The sequence below is a fragment of the Schistocerca serialis genome, chromosome 6, assembly GCF_023864345.2.
Source record: "Schistocerca serialis cubense isolate TAMUIC-IGC-003099 chromosome 6, iqSchSeri2.2, whole genome shotgun sequence".
NCBI classification, from domain to species: domain Eukaryota; kingdom Metazoa; phylum Arthropoda; class Insecta; order Orthoptera; family Acrididae; genus Schistocerca; species Schistocerca serialis.
This window is the reverse complement of record NC_064643.1, coordinates 621372364-621398130: the sequence shown is the minus strand read 5'-3', so window position 1 is coordinate 621398130 and position 25767 is coordinate 621372364. Positions and strand designations below refer to the sequence as shown.

Here is a 25767-nt window from a genome sequence, read left to right as displayed (position 1 = left end):
TGCGGCACTAGATCAGCACAGGGACTGGAATAGATCACCAGTTTCATGTCGAAAAGAACAGCGAAACAAGTGGTACACTACATTGATCTACTGGTGTTGCAGTCAATGACCTGCAATATCAGGGAGCAAGAGATAAGAGTCTGATGACGTCTGCTATGATAATGGGGTCAGTGACACTAGCGAAGGTAAAGGTCCAATACAGATCCTATTGAAGGATGAGGTCGCAGTGGTGTATACCATACATGGTGATGGTGGAGTTGTTTACTGCCATCAGGAGAATGGCTGAGGTGGTGCCAGAGTCTCATACAAGCCACCACGGAAAGATAGACAACTCTGAGCCGATGTCAATCAGGAAAGGCAGACAAACAAGCACTGGGAGATCTTGCAACAGCCACAGACACCTAATCCCAGCAGCCATTGGGTTTAGGGTGACAAGAACAGTGGTCCCTGCAGTTCAGTTCATAGTGCCCGGGCTAAAACACTTCTGTTACCAGCACAGGTCGACTATGTTATGAGAGGTATTGGCTGGTTGGCTAGGGCTGCAACAGTGGTAGCAGGCAGGGAGATTAGTGTCTTGTGAACCTGGTCAGTGAGGCTGATGCTGTCGATGAGGGAGAGGTCAGCATGTGATGCCACAGCTGTCTGTGCCAGGAGGTGAGGCAATCAGATATTGTATTGGAAGCAATCAGAGACCATGTGTGTCTCTGTCAGGCTTTACAAGTGGCACAGAAACTGCTAGGGTATCCAGATCCTGCCTTGCTTGAAGGAAAGGAGGATCTGGGCGGACTGCATTTCAGACAACGAGATTTGTGTCACATGGCGGCAGCGGAGTGTCTTGTAGCGGTCGGTGGTTGAGGGCGATGAAATGTCATCACGGATCTCCATCACATATGTCAGCTCAACCTGACAGATCATCGTAGCGACCTTGGTGGCATCTTGGGTTGTGCCGAAGTTGGTGAAGATGGCGTCTACCAGGGAAAACCACAGGCACAGTTCCCTCGGATTGAAAGACATTAGGTGAGCCGTAGCATGGCTGGACGAAGTGGTGATGGCATGCAGGGCAACAGGCATTGGTGCATTAAAGTAGGGAGGGATGGCAACAGAGGCGGCAGAAGTAGGGGTCATTGCAGGTGTTGACATGGAGTCTGGCACCGGTGGCTGTACTGCTGGTAGTCATGTTGCCATTAGTTGCATGTGCAGGTCTGCGTTGCTTTGTACCAGTTCCACAATGCGTTTGGTTAGCTCAGTGATGACACGTCATGTGGCGCTGGAGCAGCAGCCGAGTATGGCGAGGTGTCAGGCGGGGCAGAATGGGAAGCTATGGCTGCTAGGTAGAACAAAGGACAGCAAAACACGCAAGAAAAATGGCTCGTGATGTGAAACACTAGTTTTTGTGGCACGAAAATGGAAGCTGCTGATGGTGCGGACAAGAGTCAAAACAAGCACTAATGGAACGAGGCAGCCAACACTATGCCAAAATAGGAAATTAATTCGATTAAGCCTACTGCTGGGTCACCACTGTAGGATGTTTTTTTATCTAATTTATAAGTCAATTACCAAATAGAAGAGCAAAGCATGGTAGGCGACACAAAAGGAAAAGTGTTCACTTGCGGTCAAGGAACACACCCAATTTCCGACTATGCAAATACAAAGAAACACAAAAAATAATCTCGAAATTCATAAGTTCTGAACAAAGCCACTTGCCAGTTTGTTTGGCACTGGAAAAAGGTACAGTACAGCAGAAAAGGTGGACACTGTACAAGATGGCAGCCTCATCCCTGAGTTTCACCAGCACAACGATATTCCAACGCGAGGCATGGAATTAATAGCCACTCGCAGGAGACGTGGCACGAAACACCATTTACATGCCCAGCTGTATAGCAGGGAAGAGAGGGCGTGGTGCGGGTGCCTCTCGAAACTTCGTGCCACATGCCACCACATAGTGTCTGTAATGATGTAGGCGTGGAGCAGGAACTGACGTAGATGCCACGAAGAGGAGCCGGAGACAGGTCGAGGCTAGGTTGATGGAAGTCTCACTGTGGACCAGGCTATAGTTCTCTACTGGCAGCTAGTGATTTTAGTATGCAGGTATCTGATCACATGGCAAGATCGACAGCTAGAGACTGAAGTAACACCTGAAGTGAGAAACTCACTGCCTTAGTAGATGGCCGTTATGAGCTAGGGACGTACAGAACTGCTATGACAGCTGTGCAGCAAAAGGCCGCCACAAACTGATCACTAATACAAGCAAATGCCATGCAGTGGGTATCTGCTATCATTTACGACCTCACTAAAGCATTTGATACACTAAACGATAAGCTGCTGCTGCTTCACAAAATGGCTGCTTACGGTTCTCATAGAAAATCTTTAAGCTGGTTTTCATTATACCGCAAAAATAGAAAACAGAGGGTAGTCATACAACAAAAAGGAGAAAAACCTGTTCTAGCTGGAAGAAAATACAAACGAGCACATTAGGCCCCCTCAATGATCCTATATTAATGAAAGACACATCATTTAAAGTAATTTTGGACTTGATCCTGTATGCACACAATTCAATAACAGAGGTAGGTAGGTTGGTTGGTTGGTTGATTGATTTGGGGGAGGGGACCAAACAGTGAGGTCATTGGTCCCATCAGGTTAGGGAAGGATGGGGAAAGAAGATGACCATGCCTTTTCAAAGGAACCAGCCCAGACATTAGGAAAACCACAAACAATCTAAATCAGGATGGCCATACGTGGGTTTGAACCTTCATCCTCCCGAATGCCAGTCCAGTTTGCTATTCAACATTGAGTGGAGTGCTGTAAAAATAATGAGCTAGCACAGAACCCTAACAAACTCTTTAATGACTTGAAATTTAAGTGAATAATAATGCTGTGAAACTGAACCTGACAAAAACACAAACTGCACATTTCAGGACCAAATAAACTGCTGAGTATATTTCACAGTTAAATTACGAGGGCAGACAACTGATCACCACAGATCTAAATAAAGTAACTGACTTAGTCATTAAGAAAACTGTTTATCAAGCAAATTTCATATCAGTTATAAGCTGTGGCTTAATTTTTTGAGTGCTGAAAAAGCAAACCACCTCAGAGCGTTCGAGCTTCAAGTAGGAATCCTTAAGCATTTAGTTGAGTTAACGGCCTTCAGATTTGTGCGATTTATTGAGTAACTGAAATTTGGCAGATTCCTTTTCATTTTTATATGGATAACCTCACACTTTCCTTTATTCGGGGACAGTTGCCATTTTAGCACCATATGCAGCATCATCTGCAAAGGACAAAGAGGGCTACTTGGATTGTCTTCTAAATCATTTATATAAATTAGGAACAGCAGACAGCCAATAACATTTCCTTGGGGAGCACTGCGTATCACATCTTTTTTACTCCATAATTTTCTGTTGATTATTATATACTGTGACATTTCTGACAGGAAATCATTAATTCAGTCACACAACAGAAGCAACACTCCATTGGCAAGCAATCTGATTAGAAGTCTCTTGTGAGGAATGGTGTCAAAAGCCTTCTGGAAATCTAGAAATATGGATTCAATTTGAGATCCCCTGTCGTAGCACTTATTAATTCACATGAGTAAACAACTAGTTGTGTTCTACAGAAACAATATTTTCTGAATACTTGCTGACTACATGTCAATAGTCTATTTTCTTCAAGGTAATTTATAATGTTTGAACATAGTACATTTTCGTTAGTCCTACTGCAAATCAATGTCAGTGATATTGGTCTGTAATTCACTGGATTACTCATACCTCTTTTCCTGAATATTGGTGTGACTTATGCAACTTTCCAATCTTTTGGCACAGATTCTTTGTCAAGCGAGCAGTTGTATGTGAATACTAAATATGGAGCTATTGTATCAGCATACTTTAATAGGATCCCAACTGGTGTCTGGACTGGATTGAGTGGTTTAAGCTGCTTCCCTACACTGAGGTTATCTACATCCATGTTACTCATGTTGGCAGCAGATCTTGATTCAAATCTGGAATACTTATTTCATCTTCGTTGATGAAGGTATTTCGAAAAACTAAGTTTAACAACTCTGCTTTAGTGACACTGTTGGTTGGGTTGGGTAGTTTTGGGGAAGGAGACCAGACAGCGAGGTCATCAGTCTCATCGGATTAGGGAAGGACAGGGAAGGAAGTCGGCTGTGCCCTTTGAAAGGAACCATCCCAGCATTTGCCTGGAGCGATTTAGGGAAATCACGGAAAACCTAAATCAGGATGGCCGGACGCGGGATTGAACCGTCATCCTCCTGAATGCGAGTCCAGTGTTTAACCACTGCGCCACCTCGCTCGGTACGACACTGTTGGTAATAGTACCATTGGTATCATGCAGTGAAGGTACTGATCGTGTCTTGCCACTGGTGTACGTTACATGCTGGATTTTCTGTCAGATTTCGAGAGAAAGTTTCATTGCGGAAGCTATTAAAAAGCATCTTGCATTGAAGGCTGCGCTAAATATCGGTAAAACATCACCAATCTTGGATATTTTTTGTTCCTTTAAGTTTGGCATGCTTTTTTTTATTGCTTCTACAACAGTGTTGTGACCAGTTTTGTGTAACAAAGGGGATCAGTACCATCTTTTAGTAATTTATTCCATATAAATCTCTCAATTTTCCCAGATACTATTTCCCTGAATTTAAGCCACATCTGGTCTACACTAACGTATTTTGGAAGGAGTGTAGACTGCCTCTTAGGAAGGCATCAACTAAATCTGTATCTGCTTTTATTAAAGAGATATATTTTGCGTTCACTTTTGGCAGATTTGGATGTTGTGGTGGTCAGTCTCACCACAATGACTTTTGAGGTCACTAACCCTGTATCCATCATGAAGCTCCCTATTAGTTCAGGATTATTTGTTGCTAAGAGGTCAACTATATTTTCGCAGCCCTTTACACTCTGAGTGGGCTCATGAACTGATTTCTCAAAATAACTTTCAGAGAAAAGATTTAGTACAGCTTCTAATGATGTTTTAAACCTACTACTGGCTTTGAGCACATATTTCCACCCACATATCGAGGGTAGATTGAAATCGCCACCAACTAAGATTGTATGAGTGGGGTACTTATTTGAGACAATACTCAAAGTTTTCTCTGAACTCTTCAGCTTCAGTAAAAGGAAATTACAATTAATTTATTCTTGTTGTCAGGTATACCCATACTAACTCACATGAACTATCTACTTCAATTTCTCTACAAGGTAAACTACTGTCACACCATTAATCTATCCTTCCAGAATACCATTAAGTTCTCTGTAAAAATTTTGGCTGCATTAATACTGATTTGTTGACTGAACCTATAAGTAATAGGTTTAGCAGCATGGTTCTGAACTGCTTCCATGTCTTCCTTAAATCAAACTTGTTGTGAATCCCAACCAATCAAGCAGCACTCAAGAATGGGTCACATCAGTCTTCTATACTTGGTCTGCTATAGCGGTGAGCTACACTTTCCTGGAATTCCCAATAAACTGAAATCGATCATTTGCCTTCCTTACAGATGGCCTTATGTGCTAGCTCCATTTCATGTTGCTGTGCAGTGTTACATCTATATATTTATGCAACATAACTGTGTCAAGCAGCACAAAGCTAATACTGTGTATGAACCTTACAGGATTGTTTTTAATATTTCTCTGAATTAACTTACATTTCCCCATATTTAGAGCAAGCTGCTATCCACTGCACCACCAAGAAATTCTATTGAAATCCTTCTGTATCCTCCAACAGTCACTCAATGATGACACTTTCCCATAAAATATAGCATTATCAGCAAACAGTTGCAGATTTTTGGTCACCCTATCAATCAGATGGTTCACAGATATAGAGAAAAATAGCAGTCATACCACTCTTCCCTGGGCACTCCTGACATTACGTTTGCCTCTAGGAACACTCACTGTATAGGGCTACATACTTCTGCACATCTTGTCTCAGCATGAGCTAGAAATGGCCAAAATGCTAGTCATATAAATATATATTTCAAGAAGTCAGTAGCAATAATTCTTTGTAGTGAAAATTAAATTAATATACTACTTGAAATGTTGATTATGGAAATTTAACTTAAGACGTTCAGTCTGTGAACTGAAAATGTTAAACTCATCTCGATATGGTTCTTCTATACCTATCATAAACAATAAAACTGTGTGCTGCAGTCACAGTTCAAAGTGTTTAGACAATATTGAAATCACAAACAACAACAATATTGCAGACAACAAAGTGTATTGAAATATCAGTTCTACAGAAGAACACTGACAATGATATGAACCAAGAAATATGCTGTTAAGTAACACACGTGGAATTCCCTCATGTTTACATTAACATCACCGACACATGTATGAGTGAAGAGAGAAAAAACAAGATATTGTGTCTTGATGAAGGCAGACTCTTCAAAACATACACAATGTTAAATTCTGTGCCTTTCTTGCAGCAATTTGAGGAGTAGGCAACGTAGTTGCACTACTGTTCCTCTTCTCACACTTTTTTTCACTATTCACCATGCCCACTACTGTTCCTCTTCTCACACTTTTTTCGCTATTCACCATTCCAACATTAACAAAGTGTGACAAAACAGTGCAAGAGAACTCATCACAGTCATCCACAAAACACACGTAAACCTTATCCTACCGTCAAATTAAGGTAAAGGGCAACCCCTGCCACCACTAGAACCTAACAATAAGTGCTTAGTCAATGACCACTTTGATTCACTAGACTAGAGGGTCATGATATGTGGCACCCATCTAACAAGCTCATGGTAGTAATGAATAAACTATTTTCAAACAAGTAACAAGAATATGAAGAGCTTTAATTCTTTTTGGGAACTGAAGTAGCATCTCCTGGAAGTTCTTTCACATTCATTACATTCTATAATTAGAATTGGATTTAAGCTTATTTCTGATGAGACACCTACTTTATTAACGTCTCAGAAACAGCCATCTCATCTATGAACTGACTTAGTGGTGCCCTCACAGCCTGACGATTATGAAGCTGCTGGCTCATTGCAACTGATTTCCTCTGTAGGAACAGTATCTCACTGCTGATGCTTCCCAAATCTGACTGGAAGCTCAACAACATTGACTCCATGCGCTGAAATGAAGAAAATACACCTTTCGAGTTTTGCAATACAATATAAAAACAAAAATTTAGGCTAAAGATAAATACTATGTAATATGCAAAGTAAGTGCCTGGTTGCAACATAATCCAATAGAAAAAAATTAGGAAATCACAGAAACATACATGGGGAAGCAAGCTAAATCTGCTGCTTCTCTCATCAGCAGTTGTTAGAAAATTACAGTTACATAAAAGTAGTAAAATATATGCACAAGTGGTATAGTGATGAAAAAGCAAACTATAGGTGAAGTGAGATATTCATAGTGCATCAGAAGTTTGACATAATACACCAATTACTAAAGGTAATACTTCTAGTAATTGAAATGTAACTACAGACACTGTGGCCACCCAAATCAAAAATGCTCCAATGATTGTGAAAAATACTACATCAAGAACGGATATATGTGACAGAAATGATGAGATTACTGAAAATACATAGACGTCAGGATTACAGAGACATATCTGATATCTGACCTCGAGAATTCAGTATAAAATGAAGTGCCTGAAACACAGCAAGTTGATGCTCTTCCACTTGCTATTGTCCTATACAGTTTAGTAACCATTTTTCCCTAGCCCTTCAGTTAATTGTACTTATGCATGTATGGCCTATGCCATATGAACACTCAATATGATGAATTTCTTATTTACATAGTACTTAATGAGTATGATTAAAATGATTATTATTTTGGGCAGTACAGGATCAATGAGAAGATTGATCATTTCCACTGTTTCATTATAATCCCTCCAGCTGCAGAACAAATTCACACAACTGACTTCCAGACTGAGTTGGGTATCACCTTACTCACTACTGCTTGCTGTGCGGAACAGGATTATGGATGGTATTTGTAGTACAAGCAACTGAATCCTTGGAGCACCACACAGATTTTATGACATCTATTCTGTTAAAGGAATATGGATTTTTCAGAAAGGATACCAGAAAATACATTTCATTGGATTCAAAATGATTGTTCCTTTTCTGATCAACTTTGCTGCACACCATGCATATTTGATCATTCCTGTGAAAGCGAGTGCACTAAACTGATGCAGAATTAAAGAATGTATTTGTACGGCATGTTCCCTCATAGTGATGAAATTTAAAAATAAAAGTACACCTTCAGGATTTGTATCCATACCGCCAGCATGGTAACCATTAACATCAGCCACTGTGCTGCGCCTGCCTGCTTGAAACATACTTATTTTATGGTGTAGAAGTTAGGCGTAAAACTTCATCAAATTTCTCTGAAACTGTGTGGCATTGCAAGGAAAGCCGCTACCCGGGTAGTCAGGACATGTCCCTTCTACAATGTACCCAGGACTCATCAATATCCATGATTAACAAGTCTGATGGCCCTTGTGTGTATTGACAATGGTGACGGATTGTGTAAATGAGCTGTCATAACATACTTTTTTCTATGTGCCCAAAGTTTGCAATTATTCTTACAGCAAAAGTAGCCAAAACCTAAAGATTTTAGCAGACCTACTATATGGTTTCCCCATTTTAAATTTTCCTCTCAACATGCACACCAAAGAATTTACAATTTTCTACACTATTTATTATTTTTTGTTGTTTTATCAAGGTAAAAGAAGGTGGAGTATTTTTTAGAGCAAAAACTGTATGAGATGCATATTTTTAAGCTTAAAAAGCTTGCCCATTTGTGCAAAACCTGTCAGTAATTATCACAAAAATTTCATTTTATATTTTCTCTGTTGATACTTCTCTGGTTGGATGCACAACAATGCTGGTATCATCTGCTAATATGCATCCTGATTCAAATAAAGTACATCATCATTAATGTTTAACAGGAACAGCAGTAAGCCAATTATTGAACCCTGTGGGACTCCAACAGTAATTTCTACCCATGCAGATTATGTGGCATTCCTCTTTGTGTGAAACAAACGACCTAGAATAACTTTTTGAATTCTACATAATATCTTGTGCTGCAGCAGATGGCATCAATTGCTACGTGCAGACAGGTCAACAATCACTGCAGTGTTCCAGCATCAATTGAATATTGTGGACAAAAGTTGTATGTTTATTTAAGACATATGAACAAGATGACATTATTCCACAGTGTGGTCTACAAAGGCCAGTGCCCACTCTTTGGTATGTATTACACTTTTCTATTTACTGGTTCCACATACGCATTACTGTCATAGCAGCAGAATCCACATGAGTTGAATTGTAATGGTAGCAAAAACCAATCGTTCCACAACATATGAACTTAATTCAGAAATTATTTAACATTTAATGTATACTGGTAGTAGCTTTGTGTTTCCACATCATCTGATAGTTCTTTACTAAGACCGATGTAACAATAACCTTAAGAGAACACGCAAGGCAGTACTGGTGGGTGCCATCTGTCAGCAATCTTAGTCACTTGTTGCTGGTAACCTGTCCTGAGTTTGGATTTATGTGGATCACTCTTTCTGGGTGCTGAAACTTCACAAATGACAATGCAAAATTGTCTGTTACTTCTGATTCCTTTCCTGCATCTTACTTGTGACTGTACATTGATATTTAGACAGTAGACAATACTGTGTTACCAAACAGACTTCTATGTGTTGTTCAGTAAATACATATATGTACAATCACTGCAGTAACAAAGGTTATAATGTAATACATCAGAAAACATTGTATTTATGGCCGAAGCTAAGTACAGCTCCCAGAAAAATGCTGACAGAATGCTGTTGTCTCTCATTCCATCTTTCATGTTGATACTGATATACAAATGAAGAAGATACGCATGACGGTTGCACAAGAAGAGACCTAATCAGTGATGACAATGATGGTGATAATGGCAATGTCAATAATGGCAAGCCACAAGGAAAACACTACATTATTGCAGAAGGTGGAGAACATCCCGCACATCACTGCATTAAGTACATGTACTGGTCTGCCTCCCTAACAGGGCCGACATAAGCACTGAGGTTATGGCGAGGACTGGCATTAGATGCAACTACAGGAAATTAGTTTTTTCTTTGTTCACACATCATATCTATATAATTGCCATAAAATGAATACTACAAAGAATTCTAGAGTAACACATTTTGCACTAGTTGGTATTATTACACCATGCTTACTGGTTTGGACTTTGGGCAGTAATCTTGTCCAAGCATCAAAAGTGCAACACACAACTGATCCGCCACTAATGTATCCAGATTAGTTAAATTGACCCTATTCAGCACTAACATCTCCCAACAACATCATGGAAAAATCCAAGAGTTTCAGTGATTTTTACAGGAGATAACATACCTTATGAGCTGCTCCATCTCGTCCACATGTTAATGATGGGGATTTAAGTCATATGTATCTGCACAACAGATCAGCTTCATTTCAGCCTACTCAGAAAACTTGGTCGTAACATTTACTGCCATGGGCAGATGAGTTTCTTTTGTACAAATCATTTCACATAATGTTCAGTCTTCCACATTACATGCTACATGATATAATAATAATGCTCAGCACTGAGGGTATCATAAATAGAAAGAGGACTGTCAACTCTCTCGAATGATAATCATGCCTGTATATAATACCAGCCAGTTTGCATAAAGGTATAAACATAATGTGGGTCAAACTTAATTCCCACGGGTTTACACATATGAAGAGAAGACCATTCTTTTGTGATACAAAATAGTGGTTTACTAATTACTATAAGGAGACTGAAAATATATTCTGTGAGTCTTTGGGGGGGGGGAGGGGGGGGGAACATCTTTTGGAAAATCTCTCTACACAAACAATCCAGCTTCCTTCAATTGCCAATGAGCCGTATCAACATGATCCATAGGAATCAGTACTATCTCGGAGTTGCACAACAGTTAAATACAGATGGTACCATCAGGTTTCAATTTGTGAAGCATATTTCTCCACTTAACACATCATGACCACTATCTGGATGCCTCCGCACATTTTCGCTGTTAGTCTTTAACTAGAAATGAAGCTACCCTCCTCCATTCCACATCCTGCAGTCTCAGGAAGTTTGAGGTGCCTTTGCAGCATAATGTATTAAGTACATTCAGCAATTACTAAGATAACTGACTTAGGAAGGCAACTTCTTTGATCTCCTGATAACAAACAGGTCAAAACTTTGCAATTAAGTTAGTGTAGAAGAGGAAATCAGTTACTCTAATACTGTTGTATTATCAATTACCGAATGGGTTAAAAGGAATGTTAAGAAAGATAGGTAAAGATCTCTGAGCAGTCAGCAACATACAGTTCTCTCTTTCATTGATAATGTGGTGTACCTATGACTAAAATTCCCAAGTGTTGTACAACATGCCAAGCAAGTTTATTAGATATGGGAAAGATCTATTGCGGTTCAATAGCCAAGTTAGAATGCCACAAGTGTAAAATAGGCTACTTCATTACAGATTTAAATGAAGTAAAAATGAACATAAGAAGAGTATCATATGAAAACTTTCATAAATCCAAAAGTGAAATTCTTTTCACTGATCTGGTGAAAAGTCTTAAGAAGTCTGCATTTTATGTAAACTCAGTAAACAGGTCAAAGACATCAGTCCAAGAGCTCAGTGATGAAACTACTGCTGAAACAGAGAATGACACAAACAAACAATTAACTGTTTATGATCATAATGCCATTCCTCTTTTTGATCACTGCATGAACACCAAAGTGACAGATGTTGAGATAAGTGAACACAAAAAAGAAAACCAACGAAGATTGCCCAAAAGACAATAAGTTACTAAATCTGGTGGAACACCTGTTCAATTCTACACAGAGTGCATAAAAAGAATTTGCTTCACCTTGAGAATTACTTTATTGTGGGCTACTGGTGCCACCATGTGTTCTGAGTGAGGTGAGAAAAGGTGCGGGTCATTTCAAGATGGGTCAATAGACACATGTGCATAACTATAGGCTTATACCACTCACAGCTACCTGTCATAGTATTATGAAATACATTTCTTACTACCAAATAACCATTTTTGGTAGCCAATATTCACCCCTAAAGAAATTGTGACAAAGCAAGCTGGGATACTTTTACTTCCCCTCTTGTTTTGCTATCTGCCTCCTTAAAATACATTTTTTTTTCATTTCTCACTAATTACCATTAACATACATGAGTATAATTTGCATTTTCATAAGAGAAAGATTTGCCCTCAGTTTTAAAGAGTATAATACCAAATCTAATTTTGTGCATAGTTTTAGGTATGTAATTGATTTTATAATTTATTTAGACTATTCCTGGGTGGTATCTTTTGTTATAGGGTGAAATCAGTAATTGTTTTGTAACATAAATTCTATTGTTGACATCTAAAAAAATATAAATTCTGTACTAAATATAAACATTTGGTGGAACAACTAATAGTATTTGCAAAGGATATATTTGGCTCTATTCGAAAACATGTTAGCAAAGCCGGCTCTTAATTAAGTAACTAACAGTTTTGTTGAAAGTATTGTTTGCACACTTATATTTCTTAATTTCATGATTTAAACAAATAATTCGGCCTCACCCTTGTAGCAGAAGAAACTGTTAAAAAGACGGAGTCTTTTCAATTTATTCAGTTAATTTAATGAGTTAAGTCCTCGCATAAACCATGGACCTTGCCATTGGTGGGGAGGCTTGCTTGCCTCAGCAATACATACAGTGTACCATAGGTACAACCACAACGGAGGGGTCTCTGTTGAGAGGCCAGACAAACATGTGGTTCCTGAAGAGGGGCAGCAGCCTGTTCAGCAGTTGCAGGGGAAACAATGGATGATTGACTGATCTGGCCTTGTAACAATAACCAAAACAGCCTTGCTGTGCTGGTACTGCAGACGGCTGAAAGCAAAGGGAAACTACAGCCGTAATTTTTCCCGAGGGCAAGCAGCTTTACTGTATGGTTAAATGATGATGGCGTCCTCTCGGGTAAAATATTCTGGAGGTAAAATAGTCCCCCATTCAGAACTCTGGGCGGGGACTACTCAGGACGACGTTGTTATCAGGAGAAAGAAAACTGGTGTTCTACGGATCGGAGCGTGGAATTTCAGATCCCTTTATCGGGCAGGTAGGTTAGAAAATTTAAAAAGGGAAATGGCTAGGTTAAAGTTAGATACAGTGGGAATTAGTGAAGTTCTGTGGCAGGAGGAACAAGACTTCTGGGCAGGTGAATACAGGTTTATAAATACAAAATCAAATAGGGGTAATGCAGGAGTAGGTTTAATAATGAATAGGAAAATAGGAATGCGGATAAACTACTACAAACAGCATAGTGAACGCATTATTGTGGCCAAGATAGATATGAAGCCCTCGCCTACCACAGTAGTACAAGTTTATATGCTAACTAGCTCCACAGATGACGAAGAGATTGATAATGTACGATGAGATAAAAGAAATTATTCAGATAGTGAAGAAGGGAGACGAAAATTTAATAGTCATGGGTGACTGGAACTCGATAGTAGGAAAAGGAAGAGAAGAAAACATAGTAGGTGAATATGGAATGCGAGTAAGGAATGAAAGAGGAAGCCACCTGGTAAAATTTCACACAGAGCATAACTTAATCACAGCTAACACTTGGTTCAAGAATCATAAAAGAAGGTTGTATACATGGAAGACACCTGGAGGTACTGGAAGGTCTCAGATAGATTATATAACGGTAAGACACAGATTCAGGAACCAGGTTTTAAATTGTAAGACATTTCCAGGGGCAGATCTGGACTCTGACCACAGTCTATTGGTTATGAACTGTAGACTAAAACTGAAGAAACTGCAAAAAGGTGAGAATTTAAGGAGATGGGACCTGGATAAACTGAAAGAACCAGAGGTTGTACAGAGTTTCAGGGAGAGCATAAGGAAACAATTGACAGGAATGGGGGAAGGAAATACAGTAGAAGAAGAATGGGTAGCTCTGAGAGAAGTGAAGGTAGCAGAGGACAAGTAGGTAAAAAGACGAGGGCTAATAAAAATCCTTGGGTAACAAAAGAGATATTAAATTTAATTGACGAAAGGAGAAAATATAAAAAGGCAGTAAACAAAGCAGGCAAAAAGGAATATAAATGTCTCAAAAATGAGATCGACAGGAAGTGCAAAAGGGCTAAGCAGGGATGGCTAGAGGACAAATGTAAGGATGCAGAGGTGCATATCACTAGGGGTAAGACAGATACAGCCTACAGGAAAGTCAAAGAGTCCTTTGGAAAAAAAAAGAACCACTTGCATGAATATCAAGAGCTCAAATGGAAACCCAGTTCTAAGCAAAGAAGGGAAACCAGAAAGGTGGAAGGAGTATATAGAGGGTCTATACAAGGGCAATGTTCTTGAGGACAATATTATAGAAATGGAAGAGAATGTAGATGAAGATGAAATAGGAGATACGATACTGCGTGAAGAATTTGACAGAGCACTGACAGACCTAAGATGAAAAAAGGCCCTGGGAGTAGACAACATTCCATTAGAACTACTGACAGCATTTGGAGAACCAGGCCTAACAAAACTCAACCATCTAGTGAGCAAGATGTATGAGACAGGCGAAATACCCTCAGACTTCAAGAAGAATATAATAATTCCAATCCCAAAGAAAGCAGGTGTTGATAGATGTGAAAATTACCGAATTATCAGTTTAATAAGCCACGGCTGCAAAATATTAACATGAATTCTTTACAAACAAATGGAAAAACTGGTAGAAGCCGACCTCGGGGAAGATCAGTTTGAATTCTGTAGAAATGTTGGAACACGTGAGGCAATTCTGACCCTATGACTTACCTTAGAAAATAGATTAAGGAAAGGCAAACCTACGTTTCTAGCATTTGTAGACTTAGAGAAAGCTTTTGACAATGTTGACTGGATTACTCTCTTTCAAATTCTGAAGATGGCAGGGGTAAAATACAGGGAGCAAAAGGCTATTTACAATTTGTACAGCAACCAGATGGCGGTTATAAGAGTCGAGGGGCATGAAAGAGAAGCAGTGGTTGGGAAGGGAGTGAGACAGGGTTGTAGCTTATCCCCGATGTTATTCAATCTGTATATTGAGCAAGCAGTAAAGGAAACAAAAGAAAAATTCGGAGTAGGAATTAAAATCCATGGAGAAGAAATAAAAAGTTTGAGGTTCGCTGATGACACTGTAATTCTGGAAGAGACAGAAAAGGACCTGGAAGAGCAGCTGAACAGAATGGACAGTGTCTTGAAAGGAGGATAGAAGATGAACATCAACAAAAGCAAAACGAGGATGATGGAATGTAGTCGAATTAAATCGGTGATGCTACAGGAATTAGATTAGGAAATGATACGCTTAAAGTCGTAAATGAGTTTTGCTATTTGGGGAGCAAAATAACTGATGATGGTCGAAGCAGAGAGGATATAAAATGTAGACTGGCAATGGCAAGGAAAGCGTTTCTCAAGAAGAGAAATTTGTTAACATCGAGTATAGATTTAAGTGTCAGGAAGTCGTTTCTGAAAGTATTTGTATGGTGTGTAGCCATGTATGGGAGTGAAACGTGGACGATAAATAGTTTAGACAAGAAGAGAACAGAAGATTTTGAAATGTGGTGCTACAGATGAATGCTGAAGATTAGATGGGTAGATCACATAACTAATGAGGAGGTATTGAACAGGATTGGGGAGAAGAGAAATTTGTGGCACAACTTGACTAGAAGAAGGGATTGATTGGTAGGGCATATTCTGAGGCACCAAGGGATCACCAATTTAGTAATGGAGGGCAGTGTGGAGGGTAAAAATCGTAGAAGGAGACCAAGAGATGAATACACTAAACTGATTCAGAAGGATGTAGGTTGCAGTACATACTGGGAGATGAAGAAGCTTGCACAAGATAGAGTAGCATGGAGAGCTGCATCAAACCAGTCTCTGGACTGAAGACAACAACAACAACAACAACGATTTAAGTTTTAATTGTAATTTCTGTAAATTAAACTTTGAACAATGTGAAGTTTCAGCACCTATTATTTTGAGGATATATAAGGGCCCGATTTTTTGTCCTGAGACAGTCAGTCCACGGCCGAGTTTCAGACAAGGAACCAGTGCTGGTTAGAATGACAACAATGCATCAAATTAACAGTGAAATAAGTGCTACACAATTAGGCCATTTGTTTGAACTTTGTGGTTAGGTTTATACGGCTTGTAAATGTTCATCAGTAAACTATTTTAGCAGTATGTGGATGTTCGACTGCAAACTATTAATGAGGCTTATTGAAAGTTAAACAATAGTGCACTGGCCATATATAACTGTTGGGGGGTTGTGAACAATGAAAGTAAAAGACTGTGAAACGCAACTGTGCCTCTGTCAGCTACATCATTTACAGTAGACAGTAGTTGCACTTACAACCCCTATTTTTTCAGCCAGTAATTCAACACCGAGAACAACAAACGAAGAAATAAAGAAAGCAGGGAAGTCATCACAAAATCATCAAATGTCCTGTAAAGACGTTGTACAGAATATCCAGAAAAGAGTAGGTAGAAGCACCCAGCTTGAAGTCATGTTCCTTATTTCACGTAAGGCGTTTGATATAGTTGCGCACTTTAGCCTAGTGAACAAAACACAAGCTAACAGAATATTGGGTAAACTCTGTGAATGGATTAATCATCTCCTAGCAAACAGAATTGAAAACCTCATTCTTAAATGAGATAAATCATCAAATCTGTAAGCAGCATGCGCCACAAAAGAGTGTTACAGAACTTTCATTGTTCAGCAGACAGTGAAAGATGTTCAACATGAAAATGCTTTACACAATAAATTAGTTAATACAAAATAGTAAGTCTTCTATTTTTTTTTTTTTCAACATGAAACAAAGTTCATTTAACATGAAAAGAGTTTGCTTCTCAGATGAATAGATCAAGAGAAAATTACAACACTAATCACTGGCTTCGACCAGTGATGTAGTGAATGTGACAAACGATATAAACTATGTAGTCATAATAGAGGGAAACATTCCACATAGGAAAAATATATCTAAAAACAAAGATGATGTGACTTACCAAATGAAAATGCTGGCAGGTCGACAGACACACAAACAAACACAAACATACACACAAAATTCAAGCTTTCGCAACAAACTGTTGCCTCATCAGGAAAGGAAGGAAGGAGAGGGAAAGACGAAAGGATGTGGGTTTTAAGGGAGAGGGTAAGGAGTCATTCCAATCCCGGGAGCGAAAAGACTTACCTTAGGGGGAAAAAAGGACGGGTATACACTTGCACACACACACATATCCATCCACACATATACAGACACAAGCAGACATATTTAAAGACCTGGAGGTTTTTAAATATGTCTGCTTGTGTCTGTATATGTGTGGATGGATATGTGTGTGTGTGCAAGTGTATACCCGTCCTTTTTTCCCCCTAACGTAAGTCTTTCCGCTCCCGGGATTGGAATGACTCCTTACCCTCTCCCTTAAAACCCACATCCTTTCGTCTTTCCCTCTCCTTCCTTCTTTCCTGATGAGGCAACAGTTTGTTGCGAAAGCTTGAATTTTGTGTGTATGTTTGTGTTTGTTTGTGTGTCTGTCGACCTGCCAGCATTTTCATTTGGTAAGTCACATCATCTTTGTTTTTAGATATAAACTATGTAGTCACTATGTCATAACATTGGAAAATTTAGAAACACAAATATCACAAACAGTCTTGATTACAAGAATTTACAATGTACAGAAAACAACAGTTCAAATTAGTTCTGACGATATATAAATAAGAGAAATATTTCTTTGAAAGATATGAACTAAAATTTTTTTGCTTGAACAGTCCACAGGTGTACTGCCGATCCATAGTGTCCAACGGGCACAATATTTAGGCGATCAGACATGTCGCCATCGTCAGGTGTGCTAATGAACTGAGCTCCTGAGGGAAGGGCAGCTGTCCTAAATCCCCTTCCCCCGTGAGGCGTTCTTCCCGCGGTCCGTGTCCGCAGCCGCGCGTCATCGGTCGCTGAGAGGCTGGCGTTGGCGTCTGTGGTGGCGTCAGTGTAACTGCCTCGTCCGCCCTGGTCATTCGTTCATTTTCTTTGCTGAGTCTCTTTTCAATTAGACTCAGTGCTGGTTCCCATGCCTTGCTGAGGTTATAGCCACAATCTTTGTTGAGTCTGTTCCTGGTACGAATTTCGATAGCCTCTCTAATGACGCTGTCCCAGAAAACGAACAAGCGACCAGTGCGGACGAGGCACCACAGACGCCGACGCCAGCCTCTCAGAGACCGCCGACGCGCGGCCGCAGACCGCAGAGAGAACGCCTCGCGGGGGAAGGGGATTTAGGATGGCTGCTTGCCCTCAGGAGCTCAGTTTGTCAGTGCACCTGACGATGGCGACATGTCTGATCACTGAAATATTGTGCCTCTTGGATGCTATGGACCGGCAGTACACCCATGGACTGTTCGAGCAAGAAATACGCCAGGAGAAGTTGAAGAATCACATAAAAATTTTTTAAAGTAAATAAGTCATAGCTAGTTTCATAAAATACTTAAGCCATGAAGTAAATTTCAATGGTTACAACAAGAAGAACTTAAACTATTTATTGGAGAGAAAATTAAATTAATATCATAAAAGATGCGTTACAGCTGTACTGGGGATCACAAAAAAGTTACGAATTAAACAAAAATAGAAACTTAAATAAAAATGTAAAGAAAAAAGATTGATAAATCAAATAAATAATTGCTCCTGAAATAGGAGAGATAGTGTTTTGTTTATCATACACATGCAAAATGAAGGCAAGCAAAGCTCTGCACTGACTGACTGCAGTGTCATCCTCTGCCAATGGCATCACTGGACATGGCGTGGAGGGGCGTGGGGCCAGTACAGCATTCTTCCAGCCATTGTTAGCTTTCTTGACCTTGGAGCTGCTAGTTTTCATTTAAGTAACTCCTCAATTGGCCTCAGGAGGCTGAGTGCATCCTTTGCCAGCCCTCTCATTGACAAAAAATACCTGCCAGTAACATGGGAGTGAACACAGGCCCTCTACATAGCAGCCAGATCCACTGACCACTGAGCTGTAGAAGCAGACTCATACAGAGCAAAAATTAAAAAGGTAATGACATTTGTCTTGAAACCAATGAAAATATCACAATAAATGGTGCTACAAAGAGATGCAATTCAAAATGTACACCAACAAGAGACATCACATCAGCCAATACCATTAGTACTGCAAATCCCACTTGACCCAAATATACTTGCTTTTCACAGTCGCAACATCATCCAGACTTAATAGTTTCTTTTTTCCATTCGCTCTTGTTAAGCAAACAGTGGGTGCCACTGTTGCATGTTAATGCTCATTTTTTGTAATGTAAAATCAAGGAATTCACTGTGTATTCTACATCCATCTTGTGAAATGACTGTGATAGTAAAATAGAGAAACTTGTGCTGATGTGGAGGCTTTCTGAATTTCCCCACATGCCATATGCCATTCATGAATGGTACTCTCTGCCATACATGGGAAAGTGGCTCGGACTAATTGTGTAGATGGGCCCAGCACTTCAAAGCCCCACGATCACACCTTGATGTCATGTCAGGTGTGGATTTGAGATATTAGCACACAACTTGGGTTTATGCAAGGATCCATCACAACTAGCATACTGTACTGACTTAGTCTGGAATGTATAAATATAAGTTGTTCTCATCAAATCCTTTTCAATTGACTACTGCAAGTACATATATTGAAAAGTATGTACCGTATCATTATCTCCACTCGAACTATATACTGTATTTTTTGATACAACCTTTGATTTCCTATCAATTAATTTTGTTTCAGTTCACACTGTGTATCATGATTCCCACTACAGCTGTTGAACTCTTTTTACAGTACTTGATTCATATTCTCAATAGTTCTGGTAACACTCAGAACAGACATTTCTTCACAGTTATTTGATGAGCTTTTAATAATGAAAGTTACAGGCTTTATGTAAACTACACTGCTGTGCACAACTTAATGACAAAACAACTTTTGGATGATGTGTCAAGGCCAAGTAACAAGTAACATGGATTGATGAAACATGGACCGTACGTAGAAAGAATTGCTACGGTATAGCACGGAAGGTAAGTGAAATAAACACACACAGAGACAAACAGAAATAAGACTTTCATTCAAAGATAATAATCACACAGAACTCACTGTACTTCATGATGATCTCCTGGCCCCTACACAAGAAGTGACATAGTTCTTAATAATATGTGTGATCACCATGGACAGCAATGCGTGCTCTGCAGCATGCTTCCAAGCTGGTAACAAAGTTTAGAAGAATTTTGTGTGGAAGGGAGTTCCATTCCCCTACCAGTGTAGTTTATGACTGCTGGGTGGTCGTTAGTGCATGTGGATGGACTTGCTGTAATATGTCTCCCCAAAGCATCCCACACATGCTCAATGGGATTTAAGTTGGGGGGGGGGGGGAGGGGGGGGGGGACTGGCAGGCCAACTCATTCACCAAATATCCTATAGTTCCAAGAGCTTCTCCACATGCACCATTCAACAAAGTCACACACTGTTACCCCAAAAAAAAAGTCAGGGCTGAATGCACCCTTGAAAAGCCACACATGGGGAAGGAGTACAGTATCACAATAGCATCAAGCATTAAGAGTCAAGTGTTCAAAGATTTTGAGGCCAGTAAGCCCATGCAACATTATGCCTCACAGCACAACACCTGGACCACAAAAGAAATCTCAAGTTTGACAACATTCCTGGATCCACCTCTTGCCATACAAATGTGTATCCAGAATCACTACTCAGAGTTATTCTGCTTTCATCTGAGAAACACAAGTGACCCCACATCTCATAGGCCTGGCCCCTATGCTCTTGGCACTGTCGTAAATAGTGTGACCAACTGTGCAGGTGTCAACAGAACACAACATTGCAGATGTCCAGCAAAGAGACCACCCCCTTGCAGTTGCTTTGCTACTGTGAAGCACGAGATTGTGTGCATTGCAGTCCTGTTAACTGCACCCTTTGTTTCATGTGGGTCCCTTTATACCTGGGTTGAGCAATGTAGTGGCCATCTGCTCCTGTAGTTGACCCTGATCGACTACCTCCTCTTCTTCGGGGAGCAGTGCCTAAAGTTCTGAATGCTCCCCACATGTGTAACAATGCTCTTGGGCTACAGTCATCACACTTCGTCCTTTTTCCATTTTCCTGTTGATCCTTCCTCACATGAAGATATCCAAATGTTGCCTCCAAGTTATGTTGTAAAGAACACCACCACAGAGCATTGTAACTGCTCACTGACACACATTGTCTTTTCCCATTTCTTCAACAGCCTTGTGTTGTGGGAGCAGTCCCATCTGGTGCTATAGTCACACTACCCTCACACCAAGTGATGCCTGGTTTTCCATGCCTAACTGGGATATCTCTGGCAACATATTCCTGCACTTTCAATCTTTTCCATTGAGTTGTTAATATGTTTTATTACTTTATCTATCTTGTCCTTTCATTCATTTCTACTGAGTTGTTAATATGTTATATTATTTTATCTGTCACATCGTTAAGGTTTGCAGAGCAGTGTATTAACTCATGATATACTCAAACGAATTAAAGTCTATGAATCCTGTACGTCAAAACATTAAGAGTTTTCAAATTTATAACCAATTTTGAAGAGGAGTACCAAAAACTAACTGAGGCAATATGTGCTACGATTTTCATACTAGGTGAGCATTTTGAGCTTTTTTCATGGGATAAATGTTTGAATAGAAACACTTTCTACAAAATTATCTTCCCAACCCAGTCTTTCAGTCAGTTATTGCAAGCACTGAGTCATAATGCCCTTTCTATGTAACAGTGAACAACTTTATTTTATGAACAACCTCGCACTACTACAATTGTTACTTATTGTCTGCAAACATTTTAAATAAATATGTCATGTGGGTTTCTCTATAATTTGCGCAGTTTGAATGAAATTCATTGTAACAACATAGATATTCCACTATATTATGTTGCCTCAGGTTTCTTAACATTATAGTTTCGCTGTGACTGCCCCATACAAACATGACTGGGTCAAGAGGAATATTTGATACGAGTCATCAACTTTGTTAATGGCTGTTGTGATGTCAAATGGTTGACTGGTCTGTAGCTTAGACCACTTGGGAGGGGGGGAATGAAAATAAAAAATCACCGCTGATATCACGTTACAGTTGCCATGCTGTTTATGGAATTTGTCACGTTTCCTATGTCACTGGTCAAAGCCGACAAACAACTCATACTGAATATTCCTTTTTATCCATATAACTAAACGTAACTTAACTCTTGTCAGCATGTCACAACATTCATGTATTTTTGTAGTATTAGTTGCAGGATACAGTCAAGTGGACTTACCTCTAATATATTATCACATGCTGATATTTGATTATGAAGACTAGCAATGTTCTGACTCTCTTTTATATAATCCTGAATTGATTTGTTTTCAGCGTCTTTCAACTTCCTTTCAATCTGTTTTGAATACTGCCGGAGGTCAGTTCCAGTTTTGAGCACTTCTTGAACAACATCTGCCTGGAGATTTTGTTCAAGATGGTCATCCAAATTATCTTCAAACATCAGTCCAACTTCAACCATCTTGATCAAACTCTAAAAACAAAATTTAAACCTATTAACTAATTATGAAATCATCAGCCCTTCTCTTGGTTCAGATGACTACAGTAAAATCCAACAACATATAACCAAAAACGAAAGGTATAAATCACAGACTAGATGAATGTCCAATGACATTTTCAGTGTGGTGTTTGTCTGTGACCAGTACCGATACCCAAAAATGACAAAAGCCTCAAGCTCTCAATAATAATAATAATAATAATTTTATTGTCATTCAGCCATTACAGCAACAGACAACGTCATATACATATTAAAATACAATTAATAGTTTGAAAGAAACAACAGGTTTCTTGTTAACATTATAGTATTATATTACAGTTGATAAATTCTCTTATGTCATAGAATGGGTGGAGGACTAGCCAGTCATGAATTGTTTGTTTGAATAATTGTTCAGGTAATTCTTGAACAGATTGAGGAAGATTATTAAATAATTTGTACCCCATTATTTCGTAGCTGTTGAGTGACTTTGACAATCTGTGGTAGGGAATATAGAGGCACCTATTCCTTCTTGTATTGTGGCTGTGTACATTTTCTCTGGTTTTTGTTTCTGGTAATTTCTTCTTCGTATAAATTAGAACATAGTATATGTACAAGTTTATAACAGTCATGATTTTCTGTTCACAGAACAATGGTTTGCAGTGTGCCTTATATGCAGAACCAGTAATTATCCTAATAGCTTTTTTTTGCAGTATTAATATGTCATGTACACAGCTAGAGTTTCCCCACAAAATAATTCCATATGTTATTATACTTTGAAAGAAGGAAAAGTAGGAGGTTCTAACATATTTTTTAGGAACACAATCCATAAGTCGCCTTAACAGGTAAATAACTCTTGACAATTTACCACTAATATATTGTACATGTTGGCCCCAAGATAATTTATCATCAATGTATACCCCCAAAAATTTGACATAACTTGGATCATCTGACAGAAGCTTGTCTCTAAGACTGCAGACCATCTGCTGTGTTTTGTTTTCATTCAGGAAGAATCCATTTGCCTTGAACCAATAGGATGCTTGGTCAATTGTCTTTTCTGCACAAGTTTTAAGGCTATTGAAATCCTCACTAGCATGAAGAAATGTTGTATCATCTGCATACAACACAGTGGTGGACTTGATAAATGACGGCAGATCATTTATCATTATCAGGAACAAAAAGGGGCCCAGCACAGATCCCTGCGGAACACCTACCTTGACTTGCTCTATACTCGACATTTCTCTCCCTACACAAACAACTTGCTTACGATTCTGAAGATATGATTTTATTAATTTAAGGCTGTTATGTCTAATGCCATAGAATTCCAGTTTTTCTAGGAGTGGTTTATGCTTTACACAGTCAAAAGCTTTGCTTAGATCACAAAATGCGAGTTGAGCATAGCCCTTATCCTCAAACACTTGATGTAAGTATTTGACTACAAAGTCTATAGCATCCACAGTAGACAACTTTTTCCTAAAACCATACTGAGATTCACTAATTATTCCTAATTTTTCAAAATAGACAGATAGCTGTTGGTAAATTATACATTCCAGTATTTTAGAAAAAGCTGGGACTATGGAGATTGGTCTGTAACTGGAAGGTGAGTCCATATCTCCCTTTTTATATATTGGAATTATCCTAGCCACTTTGAGTTCTTCGGGAAAATATCCTTCAGATATGCATTTATTTATACAGAATGTTAAGGGGTACACAATATAGTCTATTACTTTCTTTAGTAAATTACAGGATATGTCATATATATCTACACTGTCTGAAGATTTCATCCATTTTACAATGCTTAGGACATGACTAGGTGAGACCTCGGAGAACATAAACGTACCTGTGTCTGTTGGTGTTCTGCAAACATTTTTAGAAAGTAGCTCTGATGAACTGATATCAGGTTTGATTATAGTATTTCCTACATTTTCAACAGATTTAATAAAGAAATCATTGAATTTTTGGGGACTTATATTTTTTTTCACATCTTTAGCAACACCATTTATTAATTTCCATGCAGCTTTGCACTTATTTGTGGAATTATCAATGGTATTGAAATTATGTGCTTTTTTGGCTTCCACGATGGCCTTTTTATACTCATTCCTGCATTTTATATAGGCTAATCTGACATGTTCTGTTTTCTGATTGCTACATATATTGTGCAACAACATAACTTGGTTTTTCATATTTGATAATTGTTTAGTGAACCATGAATTTTGTCTGTTTGTAGCCCTGTTTGTAAAGCCTTTGTCAGTTAATTTGCATTTCTTTATGGGGATGTTGTCATTAAATTGTGTCAGAAATGTTTTAAAAAATCTCTCAAATAATAGTTTCCCTGAGAAATCAGCACTAAGACTATAACTTGTGTCACCATGACATTGGTTGAACCAGTCTCTCTCAGCAAGGGACTTACAGAGCTGAACAATTTTGTCATCTGTGACAGGCCTGGTGATTATAACTTTTGGGGCAGGCTTAGGAATATTACTATTATCAATACAGAACCTACTTGTATAGTTTAAAGATACAGAGTCATGATCTGAAAATGGAAACGCTGTAACAGCACATGATTCTTCTGTAGTTTTAAAGTTGACAAAAATATTGTCAAGACATGCTTTATCTCTTGTGGGCCTGTTATTGATTGAGTGCAAATTGCACTGTCTTAGAAGGTTTTTCAACTCAGTCACAGTACGTTTATGTGTTGTTATATCAACATGCTGGGAGGAAAGGAGTGCAAATTAGCAATGTAACTATAGAATTAACTAATGAGATTTTGTATTTTACAATAGTTGAAGACAATTACTGGATGGACAAAAACCAAATAAACTGAAGTGTAAATACGAGAGAAGGAAAGTTGCTACTCACCATATAGCGAAGATGCTAAGTCGTGATAGGCACAATAAACACACACACACACACACACACACACACACACATAAACGCAACTTGCACACACGTCTGCAGTCTCAGAGAGCTGCGACCACACTGTGAACAGCAGCACCGGTGCATGATGGGAGTGGCGAGTGGGTGGGGGTAAGGAGGAGGCTGGGGTGGGGAGGGGGAGGGATAGTATGGTGGGAGTGGCGGACAATCAAGTGTTGCAGTTTAGACAGAGGGCAGGAGAGAAGGTGTGGAGGGGGGAGGGGGTAAGTAGCGGAAAGGAGATAAATAAAAGAAATTAAA

General features: G+C 39.1%; 1 protein-coding gene across 2 annotated transcripts in view; it reads right to left on the bottom strand.

Moving 5' to 3' along the window:
- Positions 1-25767, bottom strand: part of LOC126483895 (vacuolar protein sorting-associated protein 52 homolog) — a 134791-nt gene that overhangs the window by 90671 nt on the left and 18353 nt on the right. For both annotated transcript variants that reach the window (XM_050107162.1, XM_050107161.1), the window contains exons 2-3: positions 22342-22590; positions 6917-7092 (exon numbers count right to left, since the gene is read on the bottom strand). In XM_050107162.1, coding sequence (XP_049963119.1) covers positions 6917-7092; positions 22342-22578 — 413 coding nt within the window. In that variant the 5' untranslated portion in view covers positions 22579-22590. The remainder of the gene's footprint in view (positions 1-6916; positions 7093-22341; positions 22591-25767) is intronic.